We start from the raw sequence: 26,994 nt of genomic DNA on the forward strand, positions 1-26,994 counted from the left end.
AGGGCACGCATCCTGCTGGAAGACATACGTGGCAAATCGAGTGGCCCACATTCAAACGCGACTGCCGAAGGCTCATTGGCGGCACGTGCCAGGGAAAGAAAATCCAGCCTCCCGTGGAGTCCTGCCCGAGGAACTACTCAGCCATCCGCTGTGGTGGACGGGACCAGCCTGGCTCCTTAAGGACAAAGGGCGCTGGCCTAGCGACCGCTGCGATTTGCCCAACGGAGAACTGCTCGAGCAACGAGCCGTCGGTTCATTCAACGTCGTCGGAAAAGAGGTCGCCGAGCCTGACGTTCTCCTTCGCTACTCTGAGCTGCACCGGCTCCTGCGTGTCACCGCGTGGTGTCTTCGGTGGTGACGGAAGAACATGTCAACAGGGATGCGTCCTCTCTACAACGCTACACTACCACTCGAGCCACACGAGATTGATGCCACACTCATACAGTGGATACGTGTGACGCAGGCACTGCACTACCCCGCTGAGGTTTCGTCGTTGAGGAAACAGCGCTCGATAGCGCCCCGCAGTCCGCTGACCAGGCTGAGTCCCTTTCTAGACCACAACGGCGTGATGAGAGTCGGGGGCCGACTGAAACACGCCATTCTATCGCAGTATCAACGACATCCAATGATTGTGCCTCCGGACTCCAGGATGGCTCAACTCCTGGTGGACTCCTGCCATCGACGGATACTTCACGGAGGGATCCAGCTAACTCTGGGGCTGCTTCGCCTCCGTTTCTGGATCCCGAGAGGCCGCGCCATCGTCAAACACCTTATCCACCGGTGCGTGACATGCACCCGATGGCGAGCCACAACACCGCAACCTCTCATAGGCGATCTTCCACGCGGACGAGTGACTCCCGCTCGCCCATTCCTCCGCACCGGCGTAGACTACGCCGGCCCGATTCACGTCCGCACGAGCAAGGGGCGAGGACAACGTTCGAACAAAGCATTCATTGTTATATTTGTCTGTTTAGTCTCCAAGGCCGTGCACCTGGAAGTGGCGTCCGACTACTCTTCAGAAGCGTTCCTGGCAGCCTTCCGACGCTTCACGTCATGGCGAGGCCTCTGTGAGGAACTATCCTCAGACTGCGACACTAATTTCGTTGGAGCGGACAAATCCTTAAGGGAGATGTTCCGCGCATCATCGTCCGACGGCCGTCGGATTGCCCACGCTGCAGCGTCAGAGGGAATTAAATGGAACTTCAATCCCCCTGCAGCCCCGCACTTTGGAGGACTCTGGGAAGCGGCTGTCAAGTCCACCAAGCACCACCTCCGTCGAGTCATTGGGGAAACTACGCTCACTTTCGAAGAAATGAGCACTTTCCTCGCTCAGGTCGAAGCGTGCCTCAACTTACGCCCACTGCAAGCACTATCCGACGACCCGGACGATGTAACGGCACTCACTCCGGGACACTTCCTTATTGGAGCTCCGCTCTTGGCCGTTTCCGAGCCGTCGCTGACGGACAACAGGGACAGCACACTATCCCGTTGGCAGCTCGTGCAACAAATGCGCGACCACTACTGGCAACGGTGGTCGCGCGAATACCTCCAATCGTTGGCCTCCAGACCAAAGTGGACGAGGAACTCAGCCGGCCCCAACATCGGCGATCTGTGCCTGGTGCGCTCTGAGGTGATGCCTCCAACTCGATGGCCACTCGCGAGGATCACTGAATTGCACCCCGGGGACGACGGCACCGTACGCGTGGTCACACTGCGCACCGCATCCTCAACGCATAGTTGTTTTGAAGAAAAAATATATAATTTGCAATTAACAATTCCATATTTTTTCTTAAAAACAACTATGTGTTTTATTTACACCAATTGATTCCTCTCATTATTTTGTACATAAAAGTATTAAGATAAGATAATCGAAAAATGAATATTTTACAAGATATTTTACGGTTTATGTAAAATTAAGAAATTATTTCAAGCCTCATAACTCAAAAAGTACTTAACGAAAAGGTACTTAATTATAGTGTTTTGGAAAGCTCTCGAGATAAGCTACAAGAGTGTGCAATGACAAATAGTAGGTTCCATTTAAGAAATTGAAGGTGACCTTCATGTGACCTTCAAATAACTCTTCAAGGTCAAACCAATGATACCATCTTATGGCCCCCTCGAAACCATAAAACTTTTGTCTGAAACATTTTTCTCTAAAATGCTTTGTTTCCGAAATAATTGCGAGCGTTAATTAAAATGGCTCACCCTGTATATGTTTAATCTTCGTGAAAAGAAGAAACGTGGAGCCGACAGGACGTAACAATATATATATATATATGTATGTATGTCAAAGGGCAGTTTTCGGGTCGCATTCTAAATACATTATTTTTGTGGCTATCAATGTACCAAATACTGTTTAGAATATTCTTCCGTCAACAGAAATCAGTACTTTTGCAAATATATTGAAATATGTATGGATTGGCAGTTATCAGGACACTTTTATTTTCAATAAAAACGACAAATATTTTCTTATTTAACAATTGCTTTCTATATATTTGATACTTACTAACATTTTTTTATCAATTGTGTATTGTTAGAAGAGAAAACCGATTAATTACACACAACTTTTCGCAAGTCCTCAAATCTGCCATAAAACAAAATAAATATTTAGACAAAAGGCAGTTTTCAGACCCATTATAAATTTTAATAAAACAAGCAAATAGTTTATTTTATTAAGCTTTTCTTTAATATACATGAAATACAATATCAACAGTAAGTGTAATAAATTATTAAAACGCAATATTGAGTAGAAGCAGAGCAACAATTTTGTATAAAAATTCAGGTTCTGAAATCTACCATTAAACATAAATTAAATTATATCCTGAGGCAGTTTTCAGGTCTATATAAAACAGCGGAATGGCAGTTTTCAGATCTTTCTATTTTCGACAAAATTAAGAGCAGAATTGCAAAATTTCTTTAAATGACCCTACTAACAGTGATTTACTCATATTAAAAAAGATAATTTCCGTAATTTTCTAAAATAATATGCAATCATAATGAATATTCCTTTTTCATTTAGAACGGCATTTTGTCGCAAATAAAGACCTGAAAACTGCCATTCCGCTGTCTTATATAGACCTGAAAACTGCCATTCCGCAGTTTTATATAGATCTGGAAACTGCCATTCCGTTGTTTTATATAGATCTGAAAAATGCCATTTGTACATGAATTGCAATATTTTCAATCTATTCATTCAATTACCTCATAAATTCTTAATATATGCTTTCTTTCGTGTTTTATTACCTTGTGTCACATTATCGGTTTTACATGTTTCGCGACTTTAAGTATAAATAGCATTATTTGTGATGATGCGGTAAAAAACCGTTGAAAAAGAAAAATTCATTATACTTGCATATTGTTTTAGAAAATTCCCCGAATTATATTTTTTGATATGTGTAAATCACTGTTAATGAGATCATTTAAAGAAATTTTGCAATTCCGACCTTAATTTTGCCGAAAATAGAAAGATCTGAAAACTTCCGTTCCGGGATTTTATATAGACCTGAAACCTGCCATTCCGTTGTTTTATATAGACCTGAAATCTGCCATTCCGCTGTTTTATATAGACCTGAAAACTGCCATTCCGTTGTTCTAAATAGATCTGAAAACTGCCATTTGTATACGAATTGTAATATTTTCGAACGTCCTCATTCAATTACCTCATAAATTTTTAATATATGCTTTCTTTTGTGTTTTATTATATTATGTCACATTATCGGTTTTACATGTTTCGCGACTATACGTATAAATAGCATTATGTGTGGTGATATGCGGTAAAAAACCTTTGAAAAAGAAAAATTCATCATACTTGCATATTGTTTTAGAAAATTCCCGTAATTACATTTTTTGATATCTATAAATCACTGTTAATGGGATCATTTAAAGAAATTTTACAATTCCGACTTTAATTTTGCCGAAAATAGAAAGATCTAAAAACTGCCGTTCCGGGATTTTATACAGACCTGGAAACTGCCATTCCGTTGTTTATATAGATCTGAAAACTACGATTTCTACACGAATTGTAATATTTTCGTACGTCTTCATTCAATTACCTCATAAATTCTTAATGTATGCTATCTTTTGTGTTTTATTACATCATGTCACATTATCGGTTTTACATGCTTCGTGACTTTACGTATAATAGCATTATGTGTGATGATATGCGGTAAAAAACCGTTGAAAAAAAAAAATTCATTATATTTGCATATTGTTTTAGAAAATTCCCCGAATTATATTTTTTGATATGTGTAAATCACTGTTAATGGGATCATTTAAAGAAATTTCGCAATTCCGACCTTAATTTTACCGAAAATAGAAAGATCTGAAACCTGCCATTCCGTTGTTTTATATAGACCTGAAATCTGCCATTCCGCTGTTTTATATAGACCTGAAAACTGCCATTCCGTTGTTTTATATAGATCTGAAAACTGCCATTTGTACATGAATTGTAATATTTTCGAACGCCTTCATTCAATTACCTCATAAATTCTTAATATGTGTTTTCTTTTGTGTTTTATTACCTTATGTCACATTATCAGTTTTACATGTTTTGTGACTTTACGTATAAATAGCATTATGTGTGATGATATGCGATAAAAAACCGTTGAAAAAGGAAAATTTATTATATTTGCATTTTGTTTTAGAAAATTCGCGTAACTATATTTTTTGATATGTGTAAATCACTGTTAATGGAATCATTTAAAGAAATTTTGCAATTCCGACCATAATTTTGCAGAAAATAGAAAGTTCTGAAATCTGCCGTTTTGCAGTTTTATATAAACTTGAAAACTGCCATTCCGTTGTTTTATATAGACCTGGAAACTGCCATTCCGCTGTTTTATATAGACCTGTAAACTGCCATTTGTACATGAATTGTAATATTTTCGAACGCCTTCATTCAATTACCTCATAAATTCTTAATATGTGTTTTCTTTTGTGTTTTATTACCTTATGTCACATTATCAGTTTTACATGTTTTGTGACTTTACGTATAAATAGCATTATGTGTGACGATATGCGGTAAAAAACCGTTGAGAAAGAAAAATTTATTATATTTGCATTTTGTTTTAGAAAATTCGCGTAACTATATTTTTTGATATGTGTAAATCACTGTTAATGGAATCATTTAAAGAAATTTTGCAATTCCGACCATAATTTTGCAGAAAATAGAAAGTTCTGAAAACTGCCGTTTTGTAGTTTTATATAAACTTGAAAACTGCCATTCCGTTATTTTATATAGACCTGAAAACTGCCATTCCGCTGTTTTATATAGACCTGTAAACTGCCATTCCGCTGTTTTATATAGATAGACTTGAGAACTGCCATTCCGCTGTTTTATATAGACATGAAAACTGCCATTCCGTTGTTTTATATAGATCTGAAAACTGCCATTTGGACATGAATTGTAATATTTTCGAACGTCTTCATTCAATTACCTCATAAATTCTTAATATATGCTTTCTTTTGTGTTTTATTACATTATGTTACATTATCGGTTTTACATGTTTCGCGACTTTACGTATAAATAGCATTATGTGTGGTGATATGCGGTAAAAAACCTTTGAAAAAGAAAAATTCGTCATACTTGCATATTGTTTTAGAAAATTCCCGTAATTATATTTTTTGATATCTATAAATCACTGTTAATGGGATCATTTAAAGAAATTTTACAATTCCGACTTTAATTTTGCCGAAAATAGAAAGATCTAAAAACTGCCGTTCCGGGATTTTATACAGACCTGGAAACTGCCATTCCGTTGTTTATATAGATCTGAAAACTACGATTTCTACACGAATTGTAATATTTTCGTACGTCTTCATTCAATTACCTCATAAATTCTTAATGTATGCTATCTTTTGTGTTTTATTACATCATGTCACATTATCGGTTTTACATGCTTCGTGACTTTACGTATAATAGCATTATGTGTGATGATATGCGGTAAAAAACCGTTGAAAAATAAAAATTCATTATATTTGCATATTGTTTTAGAAAATTCCCCGAATTATATTTTTTGATATGTGTGAATCACTGTTAATGGGATCATTTAAAGAAATTTTGCAATTCCGACCTTAATTGTACCGAAAATAGAAAGATCTGAAAACTGCCATTCCGCTGTTTTATATAGACCTCAAAACTGCCATTCCGTTGTTTTATATGGATCTGAAAACTGCCATTTGTACACGAATTGTAATATTTTCGAACGTCTTCATTCAATTACCTCATAAATTCTTAATATATGCTTTCTTTCGTGTTTTATTACCTTATGTCACATTATCGGTTTTACATGTTTCGCGACTTTAAGAATAAATAGCATTATTTGTGATGATGCCGTAAAAAACCGTTGAAAAAGAAAAATTCATTATACTTGCATATTGTTTTAGAAAATTCCCCGAATTATATTTTTTGATATGTGTAAATCACTGTTCAAATAAAGTTATGTATGGTCGAAAAACTTGTAACTTTGATAAAAACATGTTATTTATAGGTAATCTTTTACAAATTTCTTCTGCAGCAGTCACATAAAATGTTAAACAGTTCTCTTGAACAATTCTAATTATGTTTATGTGACCTTTAAGTGTTAATTCGTTTAGAAGATATTCTTCACATTCTGATCCCAAAATAATTTCATTTGTAACTTTTTGATTTTCTTTTAGTGAGAATATAATATTTGTAGAAAATGGTTTTAAATATTTTTCTTTTAAAAAATTTCGACAGATTTGGAAAAGAAAGTTTCTAGATTTTGGGTGTAATAAATGAATCCTTGTTTCTAATGCTTGAAAGAATGCATTAAATGCATTAAAGAAATTTAAAACGTATTTTAAAAACAGGAAATAAGCTTTCATCTCTATGTTGTCCATCATAGACAATAGATATTCTCCAGAATTTGTTTTTTCACTTACAACCATTTCAGTAAGAAAGTATTTAATTGTATCCCAAGATTCAAGAAGCCTTTCGATGCATAAATAGTGCGAAAGCCAACGTGTATCATATAATTTCAATATTTTGCGATTTGTTCCTTGGAAACACTCACAAAATTCCCGAAAAATAGCTGTACGTTTTGGACTGCTATTGAGATAAATAGCAACTTTTTTTAGAAATTCCTCGCAATATGCAGGCATTTTAGAACAAGCAGCATGCGCTGCTAATGCAGAAGAATGGCATGGGCATGAAAATGTTAATAAATGTGGACATATTTCTTCCAATTTTTTTAAACGATAAATGTTTTTCTGTCATAACAGATGCATTATCGCATGATAAGGCTACGATATTTAAAAACGGTATCTGTAATTTCCACATTTCACATTTAAATGCCTCAAACAACTTTTCTGCGCTTGAATCTTTGGCATCAATATCGATTAATTTAACTAATTGTGAGCGAATATCTAATGTCTCTGGATCAACGTATCGAACAAGAAAAGTCATCCATTTATTATTTGTTACGTCAGATGTTTCGTCAATAAAAATTGTAAATTTTGTATTTTGAAGCTTATTGACGACACGATCTGTTTCGACCGGGCACAAAACATTTGTAATAATGTTCTTAAATTTTGTTCGGCTCATGCTCATGCTTTTTAACACATTAGGATCTTCTCCTATATGTTAAAAAAAACTGAGGATTTCTTTTGCAGTTTGATGCGAAATATTTTTATCAGCAATTAATGTAGCATACCGAATTTCTGCTATTTTCTTTCGCTCTTCAAACGACAAAAGTGAAACATCTACTACGTTTACATTTTCGTTCGTATTCTTTGTTTCTGTTTTAACTTTACATATTTCTATATGTGCTTTGGATTCTGCATGACGATAAATTTTCGACAAATCAGCAACCATGGATTTGTCACAAAATGAACAAAAAAATAAATTTACGTCATGTGACACTTTGCGTAGCCATGGCTTAAATAATTCAATATCTAGTTATTGTTCTTTAAATTTACATTTTCCTGATGTTTTTTTATCTGAATTGTTATTATCAGTATTTAAAGATGAAGTATTTTCTGTAATATTATTTTTATGACTCGCAGAATTCGCATGTCTCAAAACATGTGTATTGCACGAAATATTTTTATTACATATTGTACAATGATACAACCTCTCATCAAAAGATACTTTGCGTATCCAACATTTAATTCGCTCATCATTGAGCCAATACTCTAAAAAGCTTCGCTTAGATTTTTTTTTAATTCATCGCACATTTTTATGAAATAAAAAATAGGCAGAAACAAAGAATTAAAGAAGAGTGAATAAAAGAAGATAAAGAGTCAAAAGGATAAAGATATATAGAAATTTTAAATAATAACTCACAATCGAGATCGTGATAGTCTCTTCGTGATAGTCTCGAACACCAAGGTTTCACAAGGCACGTATATAAACAAATGAACAAATGCCGAGTGTGCCTCATTCTCAGTACACGAAAGGACGGCGATAAACGGATTTGGACTGAACGTCAACATAATGGCTCGTAAGTAAATCATTATATATTTGTACACGGTAAAAAACATTTTGTATTTCTGTAGATTTTTTTGTGTAGAAATTTTTGTGTTAAATTTTTAACATACTCTTATGTTAATGTGACATATTGTCGTTGTGTTATTTTGACTTTTCTGCATTCAGTTAATATTCACCGTTTCTAAGAGTGTCGTAACCCGACGAAATAATAATTTAATTAAACTAAAAGAAAGAGATTAGGAAATAAGATATTAAGATATTAAGAAATAAAAATAAAACGTGACGAAAAGAAAAGCAAGTCACGGCCAAAGCTGAATAAGCATAACAAAACGGAGCACGAACCGCGCTCCGGCCCAGGGACACCTCATCCTTCCTGTACCCAACGATATATAAACCGATCACCACGACGGGGTGGCAGAAAGAAATCTGAAGTCATCCACAATACAGGGTGTCCCGAATTTAAATGGCAAAACTTCAGGAGCGTGTAGGGGACCGAAAAACTAAGTCAAAAAGTCCTTTAGCGATTTGCTCGTTTTTGCTTCATTTTGGAGAAAATCGCAAAAAAAGAAACAAAACAAGTTTTCTTCTTTTTACTGATGTTACTTGATGTTATCCTTTACATTCTTTCATTTGTTTACATTCTTGCTTTCTTCTATGAGTCCTTCATCAGTCTTTAGTCAGTTACTCAGATATTTTGAAGTGAATAGCATCAGCTACAATGCCGCGTACATATTCTAATGTTGAATACGCTGATATAGTTTTCGTGTACGGTTTCTGCAACAGTAATGCTTTAGAAGCGATGCGAGAGTATGCGCGCCGATTTCCAAATAGAAGAGTGCCTAATCGACAAGTCTTTTCGTTGACTTTTAATAGACTACGAGAGACTGGGTCATTTTCACTTCGTAATGAAGGCGACCAATTCCAGGCAGCGTTAAGAGCAGATTGTCGGAGAAGAAATTGTATTCAACACCACTTTGATAACAATCCTGAGACTAGCGTCCGAAGAGCATCAGCTGCATTAGAAATATCGCGGCAGGTAATATGGCGAACTTTGAAAGGTGATAATCGCTACCCGTACCATCTTCAAAAAGTACAGAATTTATTACCTCAAGATTACGTCAAGAGATTGAATTTTAGTAATTGGTTTCTTGAAACAATTCGCAATGACAATTTATTTCCATTAAAAATAATATGGACCGATGAAGCTACCTTTACAAGAGGAGGAATTGTTAACCAAAGAAATTATCATGTATGGGCTCATGAAAATCCCAGAGCTATTAGAGAAAACAGGTTTCAGCATGAATTTGCTATAAACGTTTGGCTTGGAATTTGGAACGGATTGCTGGTGGGACCGTATTTCTTACCCGAACGATTGAATGGAATCACATTTACGCATTTTTTAGAGGACGACTTTTCTAATTATTTAGAAGACATTCCCTTACAGCAGCGAATTGAAATGTGGTTCCAACTCGATGGATGTCCAGCTCATTATAGCAGAGCTGCTCGATCTTGGCTGAACATAAATTATCCACAACGATGGATTGGACGTGGAGGAATAGTACCTTGGCCACCCCGCTCACCTGATATGACACCCATGGACTTCTTCGTATGGGGAACCTTGAAGCAGGAAGTTTATTCGGTGCCAATCAATTCAAGAGAGCAATTAAGAGACCGAATCATAGATGCAGTGCACCAAATATCACCAGAACAATGTCTAGCCGCAATTAATCAAGTCAGTGCTAGATGTAATGCTTGCATTGCTGTAAGAGGGCTACATTTTGAACAATATCTGCATTAAATAGATGATAACAAATAAAATGTAAATAAATAAGTAAAAAAAAGAAAACTTGTTTTGTTTCTTTTTTTGCGATTTTCTCCAAAATGAAGCAAAAACGAGCAAATCGCTAAAGGACTTTTTGACTTAGTTTTTCGGTCCCCTACACGCTCCTGAAGTTTTGCCATTTAAATTCGGGACACCCTGTATAAGCCGCCGCGTTGATTAAAGTAGGCTCGTTACGCTTAACCCTAGCGTATAAAACAAACACAAGAGTAGTGTAAGGCCAGTGTAAGAAGAACGACCGAAATATATTCCTTTACTATCAAGTACGGAGTGTTTACATTTGTTGCCTGGGTCCTAATCCTTTGGGCGAATAACCCTGAAGTCCCGCCCCCACGGCGCGGGCACAACAAGAGTTAAAACAACACAATAACGTTCAAATGTTACATTTTTGTGTTAATTTTTTACATATTACTTGTTATTTATTTACATATTTGCCTTCTGTTAAATTAACATTAAAATTAGAGTGAATAAATTGGGACATGTTAAATTTAACACAAAATGTTTTACTGTATAAAAAAATACTAAGAAACTCATCTTTTTAATTTTTCTAAATTTTAGAGGAAATCAATGCAGAAATGGGCTGGCTCGCTCTCCGAGAGCCAAATCAGCAGCAGCAGCAGCAGCAGCAGCAGCAGGCAGCAGCAGCAGCAGGCAGCAGCAGCAGCAGCAGCAGGCAGCAGCAGCAGGCAGCAACAGCAGGCAGCAGCAGCAGGCAGCAGCAGCAGGCAGCAGCAGCAGCAGGCAGCAGCAGCAGCAGGCAGCAGCAGCAGGCAGCAGCAGCAGCTCAATTTCGCATGCTTTTGCTTTGTTATCCGCCATTTTAAATAAATTTATCTCGCAACATTGAAATAAATCGATTCTTAAAGTAGAGATTCCAAGGTTCATTTTCATTTTTTACAGACTTTTCTATCTTTATTATTTACAAAGTTATCGTCATTTGAAATTTGGTGATTTTTTCCCAAATTTCAAGTGTACCGCTTTTTTTTGGACTGAGTGTATATGTAATATATACATTATAAATATATTATACGTTTATGTATGTACATATTTATATATATTTGTAACAAAAATATAAAACATAAAGAAAAGCTGTGAGAGAGAAACATATTGAGATATCGAAGAGCGAGCAGCGTCCCGTGTCGCGCGCCGCCTGTCGCTTTCGTTGCCTGCTTGGTAAGAAGGAGACAGAAAACTGTATTCTGTCCTCTTCTTCTATCCGAAGCTCGCCGAAGTGCCGAACTCACACATACGCTTATGCTCACAACTCCGTTACCCTCTCCACTACGCGTGGCATGTTGCTTGCGAAGAAGATCTTGCATCCCTGTAACCGATCTGGGTCTAAGGGTGGCCACTCAAAAAACGGAGGCGCTGGGTTTCTACGGAAACAAAAATCGCGCCTCCGGAAAGCCACCCGAGATTAGACTCCGGATCGGTGATACAGCAGTCCTGGTAGGAGACCGGCTAAAATACCTTGGTCTCCTACTGGATGGTTCGTGGAGACTCGGACATCATTTCGATGTCTTAGCCCCCAGTGTATAAAGGGTAGCTACGGCTCTTGCCTGTCTTCTACCCAACCTTGGGGGCCCGGATGGTCGTATCCGCCGCATGTACATCGGCATCGTCAATTCGGTTGCCCTATACGGGGCGCCCATATGGGCCGATGAGCTCGCGGCCAGGCGGAGCGCCGTCGCTAAATTTCGGCGCATCCATCGAGGCATGGTCGCGAGGGTGATACCAGACGGTGTCGCATGCGGCGGTCACAGTGTTGGCGGGGTGGCCCCCGTTGGAGTTCCTCGCTCGTATGTGGAAGGAAGTGTACGAGCGCGAGGGGGAGCTCCGGCGGAAGCATAGCATGCTCACCCTGCCACCCAGGACGAAGAAGGCCATCCAGCTCCACGCCCGACAGTCGATGATGCAGAGGTGGTGTGCACACCTCTCCGACCCACGAACCGCGGGTAAAAGGACTATCGGGGCCATCCGACCCTGTCTGGACGAGTGGGTAGACAGGGCCCAGGGCGAAGTATCGTTCCGCATGACGCAGGTGCTCACTGGACACGGATGTTTCGGTGAGTACTTGTGTCGCATTAAGCGGGAGCGCACCACGCGGTGTCACCACTGCCGTGAGGAGAGGGATACGGCGCAGCACACTCTGGCGGAATGCCCGGAGTGGGAAGAGTTGCGCCGTACCCTAGTAGGGAAGATTGGGCCCGACCTCTCGCTGCCGGTTGTCGCAACAAATGTGATCGGCAACGAGGAGTGTTGGAAGGCAGTCGCCTCCTTCTGCGAACAAGCAATGTCGCAGAAGGAGGCGGCAGAGGGGATCCGCCGCCAAGTGCAGGCAGGGGGGCATGTATTGTGAACCTATTGTTGTTCCCCACACCTCCCTTATCCTCAGCTCCTATCCTCCTCCTCGCTGCTCTCATCAGCGGCAACACCACCACCATCATCCGTCACCGAGTCAGAGACGGATGATGGTGGTGGTGTTGCCGCTGATGAGAGCAGCGAGGAGGAGGATAGGAGCTGAGGATAAGGGAGGTGTGGGGAACAACAATAGGTTCACAATACATGCCCCCCTCCTCCACTAACTGACAAACGGGAAGGATGGGATGTGGGGAACAATAGACCCCCCTCACCCAGGAGCTCACTTTAAGTGAGCCGAACAAGGGAGGAGTCTCTCTGTATCATTTATCGAGAGGCTCCCCCAGTACGAGAAGGTTACGGAGAAGGTGAAGTCTCCCACCCCCTTATTTATGGGGGGGTGGGGACTACATATGAGGGTAGGGAGGGGATTGATGGGGGGGACCAGAATGCTATGGCTCCCTCCCATCGGCCCCTTCGGAGGGATAAGGGCGGCCGGTTTCGCCGTGACGGTGGAATCGGCCGTCCGAACCTCGCGTCAATAGGCCCCGGAGCTAATGGCTGAATCTTTACCCCTCTGGGGGCAGAGGGAGCCACAGCACCGGGGCCGCGGGGGGCCGGGCCTCGAGCGGGAAAACTCGGGACCCGACCCCGCCTCCCTGTCTCACGAGTTAGAGAAAGTTGGGGGGGACCCTCTGTCCCCTCCAGGGAAGGAGGCCCGTTAGCAACCGACGACGTCTTCTGGTCGCGGCGGGCCGTGCGAGGGAGGAAGAAGGATAGCGGCACCCTGAGGTGTTGCAATAGCTAGTTCCGGGGTATCGCTCTCTCTCCTCTCGCCTAGGAAGGCCACCCCAGGGGTTTTAGTGGGTACCTCCGCTAAATAGGAGAAGTCCCACATAACCCTTGCTCTCTTCCCGGAGAGTAAGGATATCCATAAAGGATTTCCCCTGGGTTACCAAAAAAAAGGGTGTAATCGGACGTTAAGAGAGAGTTCGTTATTTGATGAGTATAGATGTTCTTACCTTGTTAATCTCAACGGTCGCCAGCTTATTTAACCCTCCAATAAGCAAGGAGTCTGAATCCGGGTTGATAATCCTCGAACAGGATCCCCAGGTTGAGCAACACTGTTATGGTTGGTGACTGGATCCTCAGGTTGAGCTCCGCTGGGTATTTTTCCACTCTGCGTCTCACTTGACACAACTACGCAGGTATCACATTACTGCTGCGTGATCACCGCGATGACCAAGATGGCTGCCCGTTCCTGTCTCGACGTGTCGATGCGTGTTAGCTACTACGCACTTTTCACTGCGTCGTTTCTCTTTCTTTATTAATCCCTTTCTTTCTTTGTTACAGGTCGCCGCTGGATAGCCGATGTCACCCTCTGGATGCTGGATCCTTTCGGATGCTGGATACCTCGTGCCACGCCCAAGAAAATGTTAGGGATAAAGAATTATTCAAAACCTTCTTTCTCTTTGTTACAGGTCGCCGCTGAACTTCACAGGACACTGGACACCCACGAGAAGTTACAGGATTCGACTCGAGAACGTTCTACGCAACGATGACGATGACTAAGGAACAGAGGAATATTTCCACGCACTCGCGGAAAATAATTATTATTCGTTTCGTTTTAATAATATAATAATATATTTATTAATAAACGAATATATAATGTTAGTTTATTATCGCCTTTAAAATCGCACGCACTATTAATTACGTCGCGAAAGCCGACTACTTTACGTCGCAATATTATATTCGACGGACTTAGTACACAGTTCACTCTGCTTGGTGATTCATCCGGGAAAAAGCCCTTTACTTTTTATGTCTCGTAATTAGAATAATTACGCACTGTTTATTATACACTTGGTACGTACGCATTTAATGTTCTTTGTTCACGGACGGTCTTAATTCACAGTTCCACTCTGCTTGGTGGTTCATCTGAAAAAAAACCTCGACTCTGCTCTGCTCCCCGTTTTATACTGTATCCCCACTCCGGTGGGCGTTTCGGCGGCTCGACGCATGCGCCGTTTGTTCTCGCGGTGCACCTCTTGCACTTTTGTACTTTTTATAATTTTTACAAAATTAAACATAATGCTTAAAATGCTTAAAATGCTTAAAATTATAATGCTTAAAATAGTTACAAAGTGTTGCATTTCGCATTTCTAACACAAAATAAAAATTTTTTCGAGTTGCACTTTTTGATTGCACTTTTGTGCACTTTTGCACCTCTTCTTTTATTTTAATAAAATTTAACTTAAAACGCTTTCTAGCATGGATTACACATATCTACGCTTATTTTAACCAAAATCTGCATTTTGGGAATCTGCACTTTCTTGCTGCACTTTTTGCACTTTGTACACTTTTCCTTGAACTTTGCAGGAGTCAGTCTTTTATAGTTGTTATAGTATTTCTTACATTTGATTACGCCTACTGGCGTTACTTTTGGCGTTTTGGTATTTGCACCTTTGGTGCACCTTTTGCACCTAGAAAGTGCAGATAATTTTCGTCGCCAAGTAACATGCATGTATAATTAACTTGTTTTATTATTTTTAACATAATATTCTGGCCATCACGGCAACAAAGATACATACAGATAATATATTATAAAATATACGTTAATTATAATGATAAAATAACGCCGACGTCCGTCAATCGCGCCAGGATGGTCCCGGCTCGGGGTCGTCTTCTTTCTCTTTCCCCTTCTCCCCTTTCCCCTTCCCCTTCTCTCTTCAAGCGAATAACAGGGATTTTCTTCCCTCTGGTGTTGTCACCCTCGATGAAGCCCTTGATGCAGATCGGGACGATTTTCTGCTCTCGCTCGGCTTCCCCTCCAGCTTCAAGGGTAAGCTAAGTGAGTCGGGAAAAAACTACCTTCGTAGTGGTACGGAAATAATTTTCGTGTTACAAAAAGTTGGTCCCATTCGGTTCCTCTCATCGTGAAACGTGTTTTGGCACACCGATGGGGAGAACCTTTTTCCGTCGCATAATTAAGAGTGTGGTTATTACCCTGGGAAGCCTTAATTATTTATAATAAAGTGATATACGTTGACCTGGCTCCGCTGTCCTAGGGATATTGGCACGTGGCACATGAAGATGTGGAATTATGTATTATAGAAGTGAAATAGTAACTAATATTAATTTATACCTAATTGTTGTTGCCTAATTAGTGATTGGATAAATAATTCTTCGCGACTATAAGCTTAGAATTATGTTAAATCTATGTGAAATATGCTATGATTCTGTCCTTCTCTCTCTTATGAGGGAAATGATTACTGTGTTATGGTGTACTTATAAGTGGTTATAAGTATCCTCTTCGCTATTATAGTGTAAAATACTCATATCAATTGTTGAATGAACAACTTATGTGTGGTCTGACTTATAACAATTGTATAATAAATAATATAAAGTTTGTGTCAGTTAGAGTGTAGTTCCTTGAGTGTCTGCGCGGTGCACGTATTCATTGTTTGTGCGCAGTGCGCGCGTGCTCAATTCTAGGATGGCACGCCTGTACTCCCTGTTGGTTGCAGTCACGTGTCTGCGCAATCGGCATATTCGGACTTCTGCGCTGTGCGCGCGCGCTCAAAAGTGTGGTGAACAACCTGCATCTTTGATGTGTCTACGATATCTGCACCTAAATATTCTAGTGTAGTTTGAGTACACTCAAAGATTGTGAACAATTCTTCTGATGAGGCAGCTTTTACAACTTGTAAGGAGTGTAAATGTTTACTCTGTGCGGTCTTCCTACGTAAAGGTAGGATTGTTCACACTATGTGTGATTGTTGTACTGTGACAGTACTTGTGACTAAAAATTTCTGGTCAAATAGCGGTGAGGTAATTCTCCTGCAAGATTTTTGAAGTGCCATAATTCTGTGAGAATACTGCTCTAATTTGATAATGTTGCTAAATAATGGTTTAAAATGTGGTTTAAAATCACTACCTGTGAAATATTGATAAATTAATATCTTTATTGGGGGGGGTCAAGGACCTTTTAAGCGTAACATATAGCTTCTGCAAGTCAAATGTCAACCTCGCCTGCCAGCGGTGATCCCTGCGATTACAAAAGAGGCTCTGACGTCCCAAGGCTTGGGGGAATAGCTGGGCCACCTTGACCTAGGGGGCTTTAAATACTTGGTCTAGTTAGCGTGGGGTTGACAACCCTATCTAATCAACAACTTGTCATGAACAACACGGTGGCCTCGGATTAAGGACGGATCTACGGATACCCAGACCTGGAATTCTAAAGGGAAAAATGATTTAGCTATCGGAACATGGAATGTCAGAACTTTGCTTCAAGTAGGAAAAATGAACGAAATGGCTGCAGAACTCAGCAGATATAAATTAGATATTGTAGCTCTGCAAAAGATAAGGTGGAAGGATGCAGGAGCAATCATCAAGAAGGATTTCACGTTGTACTACAGCGGAACCCCTAAGAAGACTGGACAAAAGGGTACTGGTTTCTGGACAAGCCGAAATATCAGAGACAAGATCTTAGGTTTTGATCCAATTAACGAGAGGATATGCAGAGTAAAAGGAAAATTTAACTATCTGTCTCTTGTATGTGTATACGCACCTACAGAGGCAAGTGAAGAGGAAGAAATAGATATCTTCTACAATACTTTGGAAATAGTTTGTGACAAGGTCAATAAGTACGATACTTTAATCGTATTGGGCGACTTTAACGCAAGGATTGGAAAAGAAGGTTTTGTCAACTCTGTCGCAGGCAGGTTCTTCCTGCATGATGAGACATCATCAAATGGGCTAAAGCTTTGTCAGACGGCAGGAAAATTTTCATTGAGGATTGTAGATACCGATTTCCAACACAAGGACATCCATAAGGGTACCTGGTGAATACCCGGAGGAGAGGCAGCGAATCAAATTGATTACGTCCTAGTGAACTCGAGAAGAAAATCCAGTGTGATTGACGTAAAAGCCTGTAGAGGTGCAAACTGCGACAGTGATCATTACCTTGTAAAGGTAAGAATAAGGCAGAAAATATCCAGCGCAGCAAGAGCTAAGGGAGATAGACGAATAAAATGGAATATAGAAAAGCTAAAAACCGAGCAAGTAGTAGAGGAATACCAAAATGAAGTAACTAGAAACCTAACAGTGACCTGTAAAAACGAAGGGGTGGATAATGAATGGAGCAATATTGAATGTGCAATAATTAATGCGACTAGTCAAACATTAGGGAAAAAGAATCCTAGACGAAACGAAGACTGGTTTGACCAGGAATGCGCAGATGCCATGAACGCTAAAAATATAGCAAGGAAAAGACTGCTGCAGAGACATACCAGACATACCCAAGATGAATACAACGAGAAAAAGAGGATGGCGAAAAGACTATGCAAAATTGAAAAGAAGGATGCAATGAATAATAGACTGCGGCAGATAAATGAGCAATACTCTAAGCGTTTGGTACGAGAAATGTATGAGAGGGTTAGATGGGAGCGAAAAGGCTTTCAGCCCAGGCTATGCAATGTAAGGAGACACGGGCGAAATGCTTACCAAAGAAGAGGAAATCACGGATAGATGGAGGATATATTTTGAGAACGTACTCAATGGAGGAAGGAAGGATTGGACAGAGCTGCAGGCAGATCAGACAATGCGGAGCATTAACACTGAAGAAACGGATACAGTAGAAGAAGAAGTGGAACTCACACCTCCTGAACCCGAAGAGGTAATCAAAGCGCTAAATAGCCTAAAGAACGGAAAAGCTCCTGGGGAGGACGCAATTACAGCTGAGCTACTAAAAAATGTGTGAAGAGAATGTCAGCTTAGGATATGTAGCCTTATTCTTGAAATCTGGAAATCCGAAACAATGCCCGAAAAATGGAAAAGAGGGATGATAATTCCGATTCACAAGAAAGGATCTAGATCAGAGTGCGCCAATTATAGACCTATAACTCTGCTCAATATAACGTATAAGATATTATCAAAGCTTATCAACAGTAGACTTAAAGACTACGCAGAGAAACGCATATCTGACTATCAATGTGGCTTCAGACCGAATAGATTCACAATAGACGACATATTCACCATTAGACAAAACATGGAGAAGTGCATGGAATATGACGCGGATCTACATATGCTGTTTGTGGACTTTAACTAAACAGGCCTTTGACTCTATAGATAGAGGAATAATATGTGAAATCTTTAATGAGCTTAAGATACCAAAGAAGCTAACACGCCTAGTTATAATGACACTGAAAGGAACTAGTGCTAAGGTGGTGTTGCAGAGATCAGCAACGAGGGATTTTGAAATTAGAACAGGCGTAAAGCAGGGAGACGAGTTGTCTACCACCATCTTTAATCTAATACTGCATTATGCGATAAAAGACCTTTACAATGGAGGAAATATAATGATCAGATCTTATCAAATAATGGCATACGCGGATGACATGACAATTTGTGCAAGGACCATGAAAAGCTTGACGAACATCTTTGTAAAGCTAGAAAAAAAAACGAAAGATCTAGGTTTAATAGTCAACGTCAACAAAACAAAATATCTTAAAGTGTCCAGGAAAGATCAAAAGGAAACGGATCGAAACATCTCGATGGCGGGTTCTAGTTTCGAAAGAGTGCAAAATTTCATATATTTGGGCGCTTACCTCAGCTCAAAGAACAACATGCATGAAGAGATCGCATATAGGATAATGGCAGCTAATAAAGCATACTACTCTTTCAGTAATCTATTTAAATCCAAACTAATATCCAGAGCATGCAAATTAGCACTATACAAAACTATAGTCAGACCCATCTTGTGCTATAATGCCGAAACATGACTTTGTCGGTCATAGATGAGAACAATCTGAGGGTGTTTGAAAGGAAAATACTAAGAAAAATTTTTGGTCCGGCTAAAGATGAAGACAATTACTACCGCATTAGGTTTAACCATGAGCTCCTGGAGTTAATGGGGAATGAAGATGTAGTTAAATTCATAAAGGCACAAAGATTGAGATAGGCAGGCCACTTGGAGCGTATGGATGAGGGAAGAGCGCCAAGAAGGGCGAGCGAGACGGTATGCATGATTACAAGGCGGCGTGGGAGACCGAGGACCCGCTGGCGGAAGGAGGTGGAGAGTGATTTGAGAAGGATGTCGGTTAACAACTGGAGAGGGATAGCGAGGGATAGATACGAATGGAGGCGCATAGTGTTGCAGGCTAAGGCTCACCCCGAGCTGTGATGCCAAGAAGAAGGAGAATTGGAAGAAGAAGGAGAATATCTTTATTGATTGAGATTATATGATTGAATCATTGTTGTATACAATAAATGACAGTAGTGATCTCATTGCATTATAAATGCACTGAACTACTTAATTCGGTTGTGTTGTTTATCTATTAAACTATATCATTGTGTATTTGTAGGAATATGTGGCATAATTTATGCTGCGCTACAGAGAATTGAACTCTATCTTCACGTAAAATGCAGTATATACAGTATGTGCATATTGTTGCTGCAATCGGGATGTATATTACATTGTAATTATAGTGGGAGTATAATTAAAGGAAGGATGGCCTCTGTTATTCTACGTAACTTGGAACACCAGATTATCTGAGACCATATATGTGGTAATCTACACATATCAATTAGTAAAATGATATATGAAATGCGGTAATATAAGCATTGCGTGTTGTTATTTAAGGCTAGATACATAAATGTATGAGTGTATATTGGAGCATGTATTTTCTAGATAATGTATTATGGAGTAGAAACAGAAGATTTAGCTCCTCTGTAGTATGCGTATAATAAGTGTAGGATGTGTGAATTAAAATGACACTTATTAGTTGTATACATATGACAGGCTTGGATGCAATGATTTTGTTATGTTAACAGTGAGTTATATATATATATCTTGTGAAATTGATTATATCTAAGCTAGACATATCGAATCGTAAAGCTTTAACGAGATCTAAGAAAGTATATTGCACAAGTAAAGTGCAGTGACATTTGGAGGTTATAAGTAATGTCATATAGCCTTTCGTTGCTGTAATCTTGTAGCACGGTGATTTCATATAAAATAAAGTGACCTTATATGTATGTGTATTATATGCATATAACTGCCGAGTTTAATCATATATATGAAATTGAATAGAGTGTAATTATTGAATATACTCTTGAGGTTCACTTAGATATAAGGAGATCTCTTTATATGCTTGGATATACACTCACATACCGAGATTATCTATTACTATAGGTTACATTTATTAAATGATTTAATTTCTATTATTAGAGGGAAAGTTGCCTGTTTGTTCATGAGAATGTAAATCAGAAACAAGGTTGTAACAAGTAACTAGGATAGGATGTGTTTGACATACTTGGTTATATTAGTTCGTAGTGATGAACTGTTAGATGATGGATTTCGCTATTTTTGTATTATTGCGTTGATATTACTCTTTAGATAACAACAATACAAAGACGCGATTGCGGCGAGTGGTTTATTCACTCTAGGAAAATATTTATTTACTTACATATGCGACTTGACGTGTTTATTGTAAAATCGCGCAATCGTGTGAAATGCACTAAACAAGTACACGATGACAGTTGGGCTAGAAATAGCGGTTATGTAAGCCTGATAATGCTAAACATCATTTAAGTTATTGTTCTTTGCAAATAATTTCACGTGCGTGAGTTACTTTACACATCTATATTGAAATTGTTGTAACTGCTCGTGAATGTAGATTATAACTGCTGAGTGATCCTTAATAATCACCACTACCGTGATATTAATTGTATTCACTAATATAATTATGGAAATATAACTATGAAAATAGAGATAGTATAATATAGATTTAGTTTAGATTAGTTTAGATTATTATTGATCAAGTAAATATAATAGGACGAATGTAAGGTTATAATAAATACTAAATATATTTTATATATATATTTACACATGTCAGTGGTTTATTTTGGTTTAATTATACACTGATTGAGTATAATTTTTAACTGACCGATGTTATTGTTTTTGTTATAAATTTATTGTTGTAACAAGCGATAGTGCTTGTTCCTTACACATGATAGTTTATTCTTATAAATATTATAACTGCTGAGTGATTTTTCATCACAATCCGGCAGATAGGTTAACTTGTTTAATATTAGAATAATCACCACTACCGTGATACTAACTGTATTCATTAATATAATTATGGAAATATAATTTGAAAATAGAAGATAGTATAATACAGACCTAATTTAGATTATTGATTAAATATAATAGGATGAAAGTAGGGTTATTATAAGTACTGAGCATATCTTATATGTATGCTTATACATGCTAGTGGTTTATTTTGGTTTAATTATACACTGATTGAGTATAATTTTATGTTAATTAATCATGGATTGACCGATGTTACTGTTCTTTGTTATTTTGAATATACAAATGAATTGTTGTAACAAGTGATAATGCTTAGTTCTTGTACATAACAATTTACTTTTATAAATAACACAGGCATTTGAAATAACTCAAAAATCCATTAATCTTGAGCCCATAGCTGTTATTGCGAATAAAATTATTAATAAGGAGGTTTGATAGATGAATTGTCTCATGTCAACGTAAATTACAAGGAGTTGCACTTTAGTGAAATGGTGTAGTAATAAACGCGTCCCGTGATTGGCGCTCATAGTCAAGGTATATAGGTAACATAGATGGGAAACTCCGAAGTTAAAGTATCCCTATCCTGAAAGTTACTAGTACTTTCAAATATGAATAATCGCATATTAAGAGCGGCAACTCAACTTTAAAATTGAAAACATGTTCGAAGAGCATCCGGAAATTTCGAACATCCGGAGAATTATAGTAACTCTCCTAAAAAGATAATATGAACACATAATAGTGTTCTAGGATTATAATCGACTTCTTTGAGACACAATTTAATTTGAATGATTGATTGAACATATTTGGCTGTTATTTCGTTGTTATTTAGGCTTTGAGCTCACATTAGGAACAATTATAACCTTTTCTTGAAAAAATCGATGCTATGCTGAAACGGTTCAATCATAAATTTTGTTTATAATATTATATGATTCGTTGCGGTGTGATCATTGCATTTTGAGTTTCCTGAATCGATTAGGCATGATTAGAATAAATAATTAATACTGCGTGAGAGAAAGTTGATCCAGGGCTCGTAGAAAAGTAGTTTAGCGGTCCCATTAATTGCGGACCCGCCTCTCTCCCGGGCAGACCGAGCCCGTCAGTAATTATTTCCGGTCAATTTAATTTAATATGAATACAGATAAGAAATTAGCAAGGAACTTAAGAGGATGCCGGAGTCGCCTGTAATATCGACGAAAACACCGTAATTTTCGGAAGTATGCCATTTTTTATTGCCTGTATAGAATTAAAAATCCTTCTCCAGAATTGAAGTATACACGCAAACGGACACGGGAAAACTCTATATAGTACGAGATTTTATATTGAGAAAGAAAATAAGTATAAAATAACATTTTTATTTATCGACATGTTAAAGCAACATGGCGTCAGAGCTGTCAACTTGTACAAATATTAGCTTCTTATAAAAGTTTTATAGCTTTTATGCATAAAACAGTAGTTTCCCCAATTGTGTACTGCACCGTAGAACATTGTAGAATTATAAAAACTGAATTTAGTTGCCTAATTAATAAATGGCATTCTTCCGAAAATTTCAGTCCGTATGTACCTGAAATATCGGTAAAGTAGAGTGGAAAAAGCAGTGCATCTTCTTTATAAATAACGTGATAGAGAGAGATACGGGATGAGAATTAGATGAGGGCGCTGTAATCGTGTAAGAGTTCGCCGTTCAGTACAGGATCCCCTTAAGAGCGAAGGGGCTTCGGATACCCCAGGGTTCGGCGCGAGGGGGGGTTATGGTCCCTGACCTCCCTGCGTCGTCATCATGCGAGGGGAAAAAGAGAAATAGAATGAGTCTCGCTAAGAAGAACTCGGATAATAAGATCCCAAATAAGTCATTTTTGTGTAACTTGTCATCTACTAAGATCTTCGAAGATACCAGGACTGCGCTGTCTTCACTGGAAGAAATTTCTGTACAAGCATCTAGAAGAACACACTGCGTGATTGAAACAATAGCAGAACGCACAAGAGAATTGTATTTGCTAGCTGTCAGGATAGAATTGGCCCGTGATTATCTTTTGGATCGCATCGAATGCCAGGGCAGTCGTATGCGGGACCTGGATGTGGATATTAGAGCCCTTAGATTCCTCCTTACATCTAGTCGCGAATCCCCTATTCTAAGAGTAGATGAGGACTCCTGGGGAATTTTTAAGGATACCTAAGATCTTTCGGATCTCCTAGAGAGAGAAACTTCATCGAGGCTCTCTCTCTCTATCATTCGCTCACCTAGTGTGGTTCGTGGCGATGGAGTGGAAGGTGATGGAGGGATCTCCGCACCATCCATCCTAGAAGGCACAATTTCGACGGTGGCCTCTGGTTTACGTATAGAAGAGGTTCACACTAATAAAATCTTAACTGCAGAAATTTCGCAAAGAGAGGATGCAGTTACACATATAATGAAGGATATTGTCATAAAAGCAATGGCAGTAATAGATCCGGATAAAACAGACAAGAGAAATTTATACGAGACTGGACATACAATAGACGACCTGGGCGAGCTACAGAACAATGATTACTGGGCAGGACGGGCTCGTAGGCATAGTGAAGCCAACCGCCCTAGGGGAAGGTCACTCTGAACAATAAACCAAATATATACAATTATGATGAACAAAGACGACACAGAATCATTGTTACCGCCGCAGAGGTTTCGGAGCCTCAGCGACAGGCGTACAAACCCGCCACTGTGAAGTTGGCACCGCATTTTTAAAAATCGAAAGTTTTAGCGAGAGTTCCGTTTGCACCCCAAATAGTTCTACAGTTCTTGATAGGTTTTAGAAATAGTTCCGGCAAAATACCATAAAAAATGGCATTTTGAAAATATGAGGTGCTAACTTTCCGTGGCACCGCAACATGCGAAAAATGACATTTAAATCATGCTATCTTATAGTTCCCGAAGAGTTCTATAGTTCCTGATACTTTTTAACAATAGTTCTGACCGTTAAAAATTAAAAAAATTTTTTTTAACTCACAGACGGCACCTCACTTTTCGATAAAAATGGTCAGAACTTTTTTATTCTTATCTCTACAGCTTCGAGCCTTAATAACTTTTGGCAGAACTCGTCGGGGTGCAAACGGAACTGTCATCAGAACGCCGGAATTGCGAAAAAATTTTCATCCCTTTAGGGACTTAGAATTATCGGACACGTATAATTAAAAGTGGTCAGAACTTTTTTGTTCTTGGTTCTACAGCTTCGAGCTTTAATAACTTTTGGCAGAACTCGTCGGGGTGCAAACGGAACTGTCATCAGAACGCCGGAATTGCGAAAAAATTTTCACCCCTTTAGGGACTTAGAACTTTCGGACACGTATAACTAAAAGTGGTTAAACCTTTTTTGTTTTCGGTTCTACAGCGATATAACTGAAAGAACACAATCGAGAGTCTTATGTGTTATTCTTATATGCTAATTTAAAATGTTAGAAGATTTGTGCCAATCTTAGGTACTAAATTTAATAACTAAAATCTATCTTTAAATTTTAAAAATAATATCAATTAAAATAATAAAAATAAAAATTTTTAACTAAAAGAACATACTCGAGAATCTGACATACTACTCTATCTAACGTACTAATGTTACATGCTAATTTAAAATATTAAAATTTGTGCCGAACTTAGGCACTAAATTTAACAATTAAAATTTATCTTAAATTCTTAAAATCTTAAAAATAATATTAGTAAAATATAATAGAAATAAAAGTTTAATATTGATTATGAGACTTTTTTGTAATTTTTTATAATTTTTATAATTTTTTGTATTTTTTTAGAATTTTATATTTTTTTTCTTTTTTATCAGTTTTGATAAAATTGTAAACATTTAGTCACATCTCACATATAGAATCATATGAGGATTTATTACCTGGGTGGATTTTGCAATCATGCGCTTCTTTTGCAGATCATCATATTCGTACCATCGCGTACCTGCAAATGCAAAAGCACTATAATGCCCATTTTTATCATTGTATTGCGTGTAGTTTACTACACCTACCAGAATGTAATTTATGTTATTTAAAACAATGGTTTTTGCTAATGAATTTAGATCATGCCTAATGTCCAGTCGTCGATTAGTGTATTTATCATCTGTAAATACGGATGTGTCAATTATTATGTGTTTACCATAGGTAATGTTATATTCTGCTGAGGCATTACATGTACGACATTTTGATTTTAAATCTTTTGCGTCGTCAATAGCCTTTTGCATATATTGTAAACCTTCTTGTAAGAGTATGTCTACATTGATACTGCACGTAATTGTCTGACGGATATTTACAACATTGCAAGAGCAAAACTTGTTGTAAATACAACTCGGTTCATTATTGAAAAGATATTCTGCTAAATGAGCAGCGTTACAATTTGCGTTTAATCGTTTAATACCACGAGTATATGTCGTTAAAGCATCGTTAAAAAGAGATAAATTTTGTAAAATCGAAGCGCGTTGATTATAATGTATCGATAGTAATCTACCATGTTCCAATAGATTTTGCCAATTGGAAGATGTCATTCGAGGATAAACTAATTGCATTTCGATATGTTGCATGGGTTACGATTCCACTGACAACAAGTTGTAAAATGGAATCGAAAGCACATGTTTCTTGAATGTTAATAATTAATTTTCCTTGTTTTACAGGCTTACACTTGCTACCGTTAATAATAAGTGGTAGATTAAAGGAAGACTTACTGTTTTTTATAAAATCCCATTCAGAACATTTGTCTAAATAGGATGCTTTGATCCGTTTCTTTGGAACATTTTGTTGCGAACATTCGACAGTATTGGATGAGCCTGTCAAACCGTGCCAGTTCTCACATACATTCCAAACATCATCCTTTTCATTTAAATTATTTGATTTACTCAGATTTATTTCGGATGAACTCAGGCTTGTTTCGTGTAAATCTGCGACGTATTCGGTGTCAATGCTTTTTATTGAAATTTCTGATGTACTTTTTATACTGTCAATTATGTCTGAAATATTTTGTAAAGGTGGTTCTCTATATTTATTATTCTCATCTTCAGATTTGTGTTCTTCATTTATGCTAACTATACTTGAATTATTTATATTATTTTCATTCAAATCATCATGTGTGATGTTTTGTTCACTTGACGTTAGTAATGTGTTATTTGATAAATCTATATTTGATATATCTTTTCTATTAGAGGCCAAGGTAATTTTTGCATCCAGAAGATCCAAATGTTGTATAACAAATTTATCGACTCTCATGGGAAGTTGACCCTTAAACCCTCGACTTTTGATATC

General features: G+C 38.3%; 4 protein-coding genes across 4 annotated transcripts; all 4 read left to right on the forward strand.

Annotated features, from left to right (window-relative positions):
• The first annotated feature begins 367 nt into the window (after window positions 1-367).
• Window positions 368-3,168, forward strand: LOC145962266 (uncharacterized). Its single transcript, XM_083083229.1, has 2 exons — window positions 368-1,736; window positions 3,020-3,168. Exons 1-2 carry the CDS (start codon window positions 368-370, stop codon window positions 3,166-3,168), a joined length of 1,518 nt encoding a protein of 505 aa, XP_082939355.1.
• A 5,999-nt stretch (window positions 3,169-9,167) lies between these two features.
• Window positions 9,168-10,247, forward strand: LOC145962267 (uncharacterized). The gene has a single exon (XM_083083230.1). The coding sequence runs from the start codon at window positions 9,168-9,170 to the stop codon at window positions 10,245-10,247; it is 1,080 nt and encodes a 359-aa protein (XP_082939356.1).
• Window positions 10,248-12,141: 1,894 nt separating this feature from the next.
• On the forward strand, window positions 12,142-12,813 carry LOC145962268 (uncharacterized). The gene is made up of 2 exons (XM_083083231.1): window positions 12,142-12,600; window positions 12,685-12,813. Exons 1-2 carry the CDS (start codon window positions 12,142-12,144, stop codon window positions 12,811-12,813), a joined length of 588 nt encoding a protein of 195 aa, XP_082939357.1.
• Window positions 12,814-16,946: 4,133 nt separating this feature from the next.
• LOC145962269 (uncharacterized) lies at window positions 16,947-18,173 on the forward strand. Its single transcript, XM_083083232.1, has 2 exons — window positions 16,947-17,488; window positions 17,600-18,173. Exons 1-2 carry the CDS (start codon window positions 16,947-16,949, stop codon window positions 18,171-18,173), a joined length of 1,116 nt encoding a protein of 371 aa, XP_082939358.1.
• Window positions 18,174-26,994: the final 8,821 nt, after the last annotated feature.

The sequence above is a fragment of the Camponotus vicinus genome, unplaced genomic scaffold (assembly GCF_025532165.1).
Source record: "Camponotus vicinus isolate PSW18456_S1 unplaced genomic scaffold, iyCamVici1.0 SCAF_11, whole genome shotgun sequence".
Taxonomy (NCBI): domain Eukaryota; kingdom Metazoa; phylum Arthropoda; class Insecta; order Hymenoptera; family Formicidae; genus Camponotus; species Camponotus vicinus.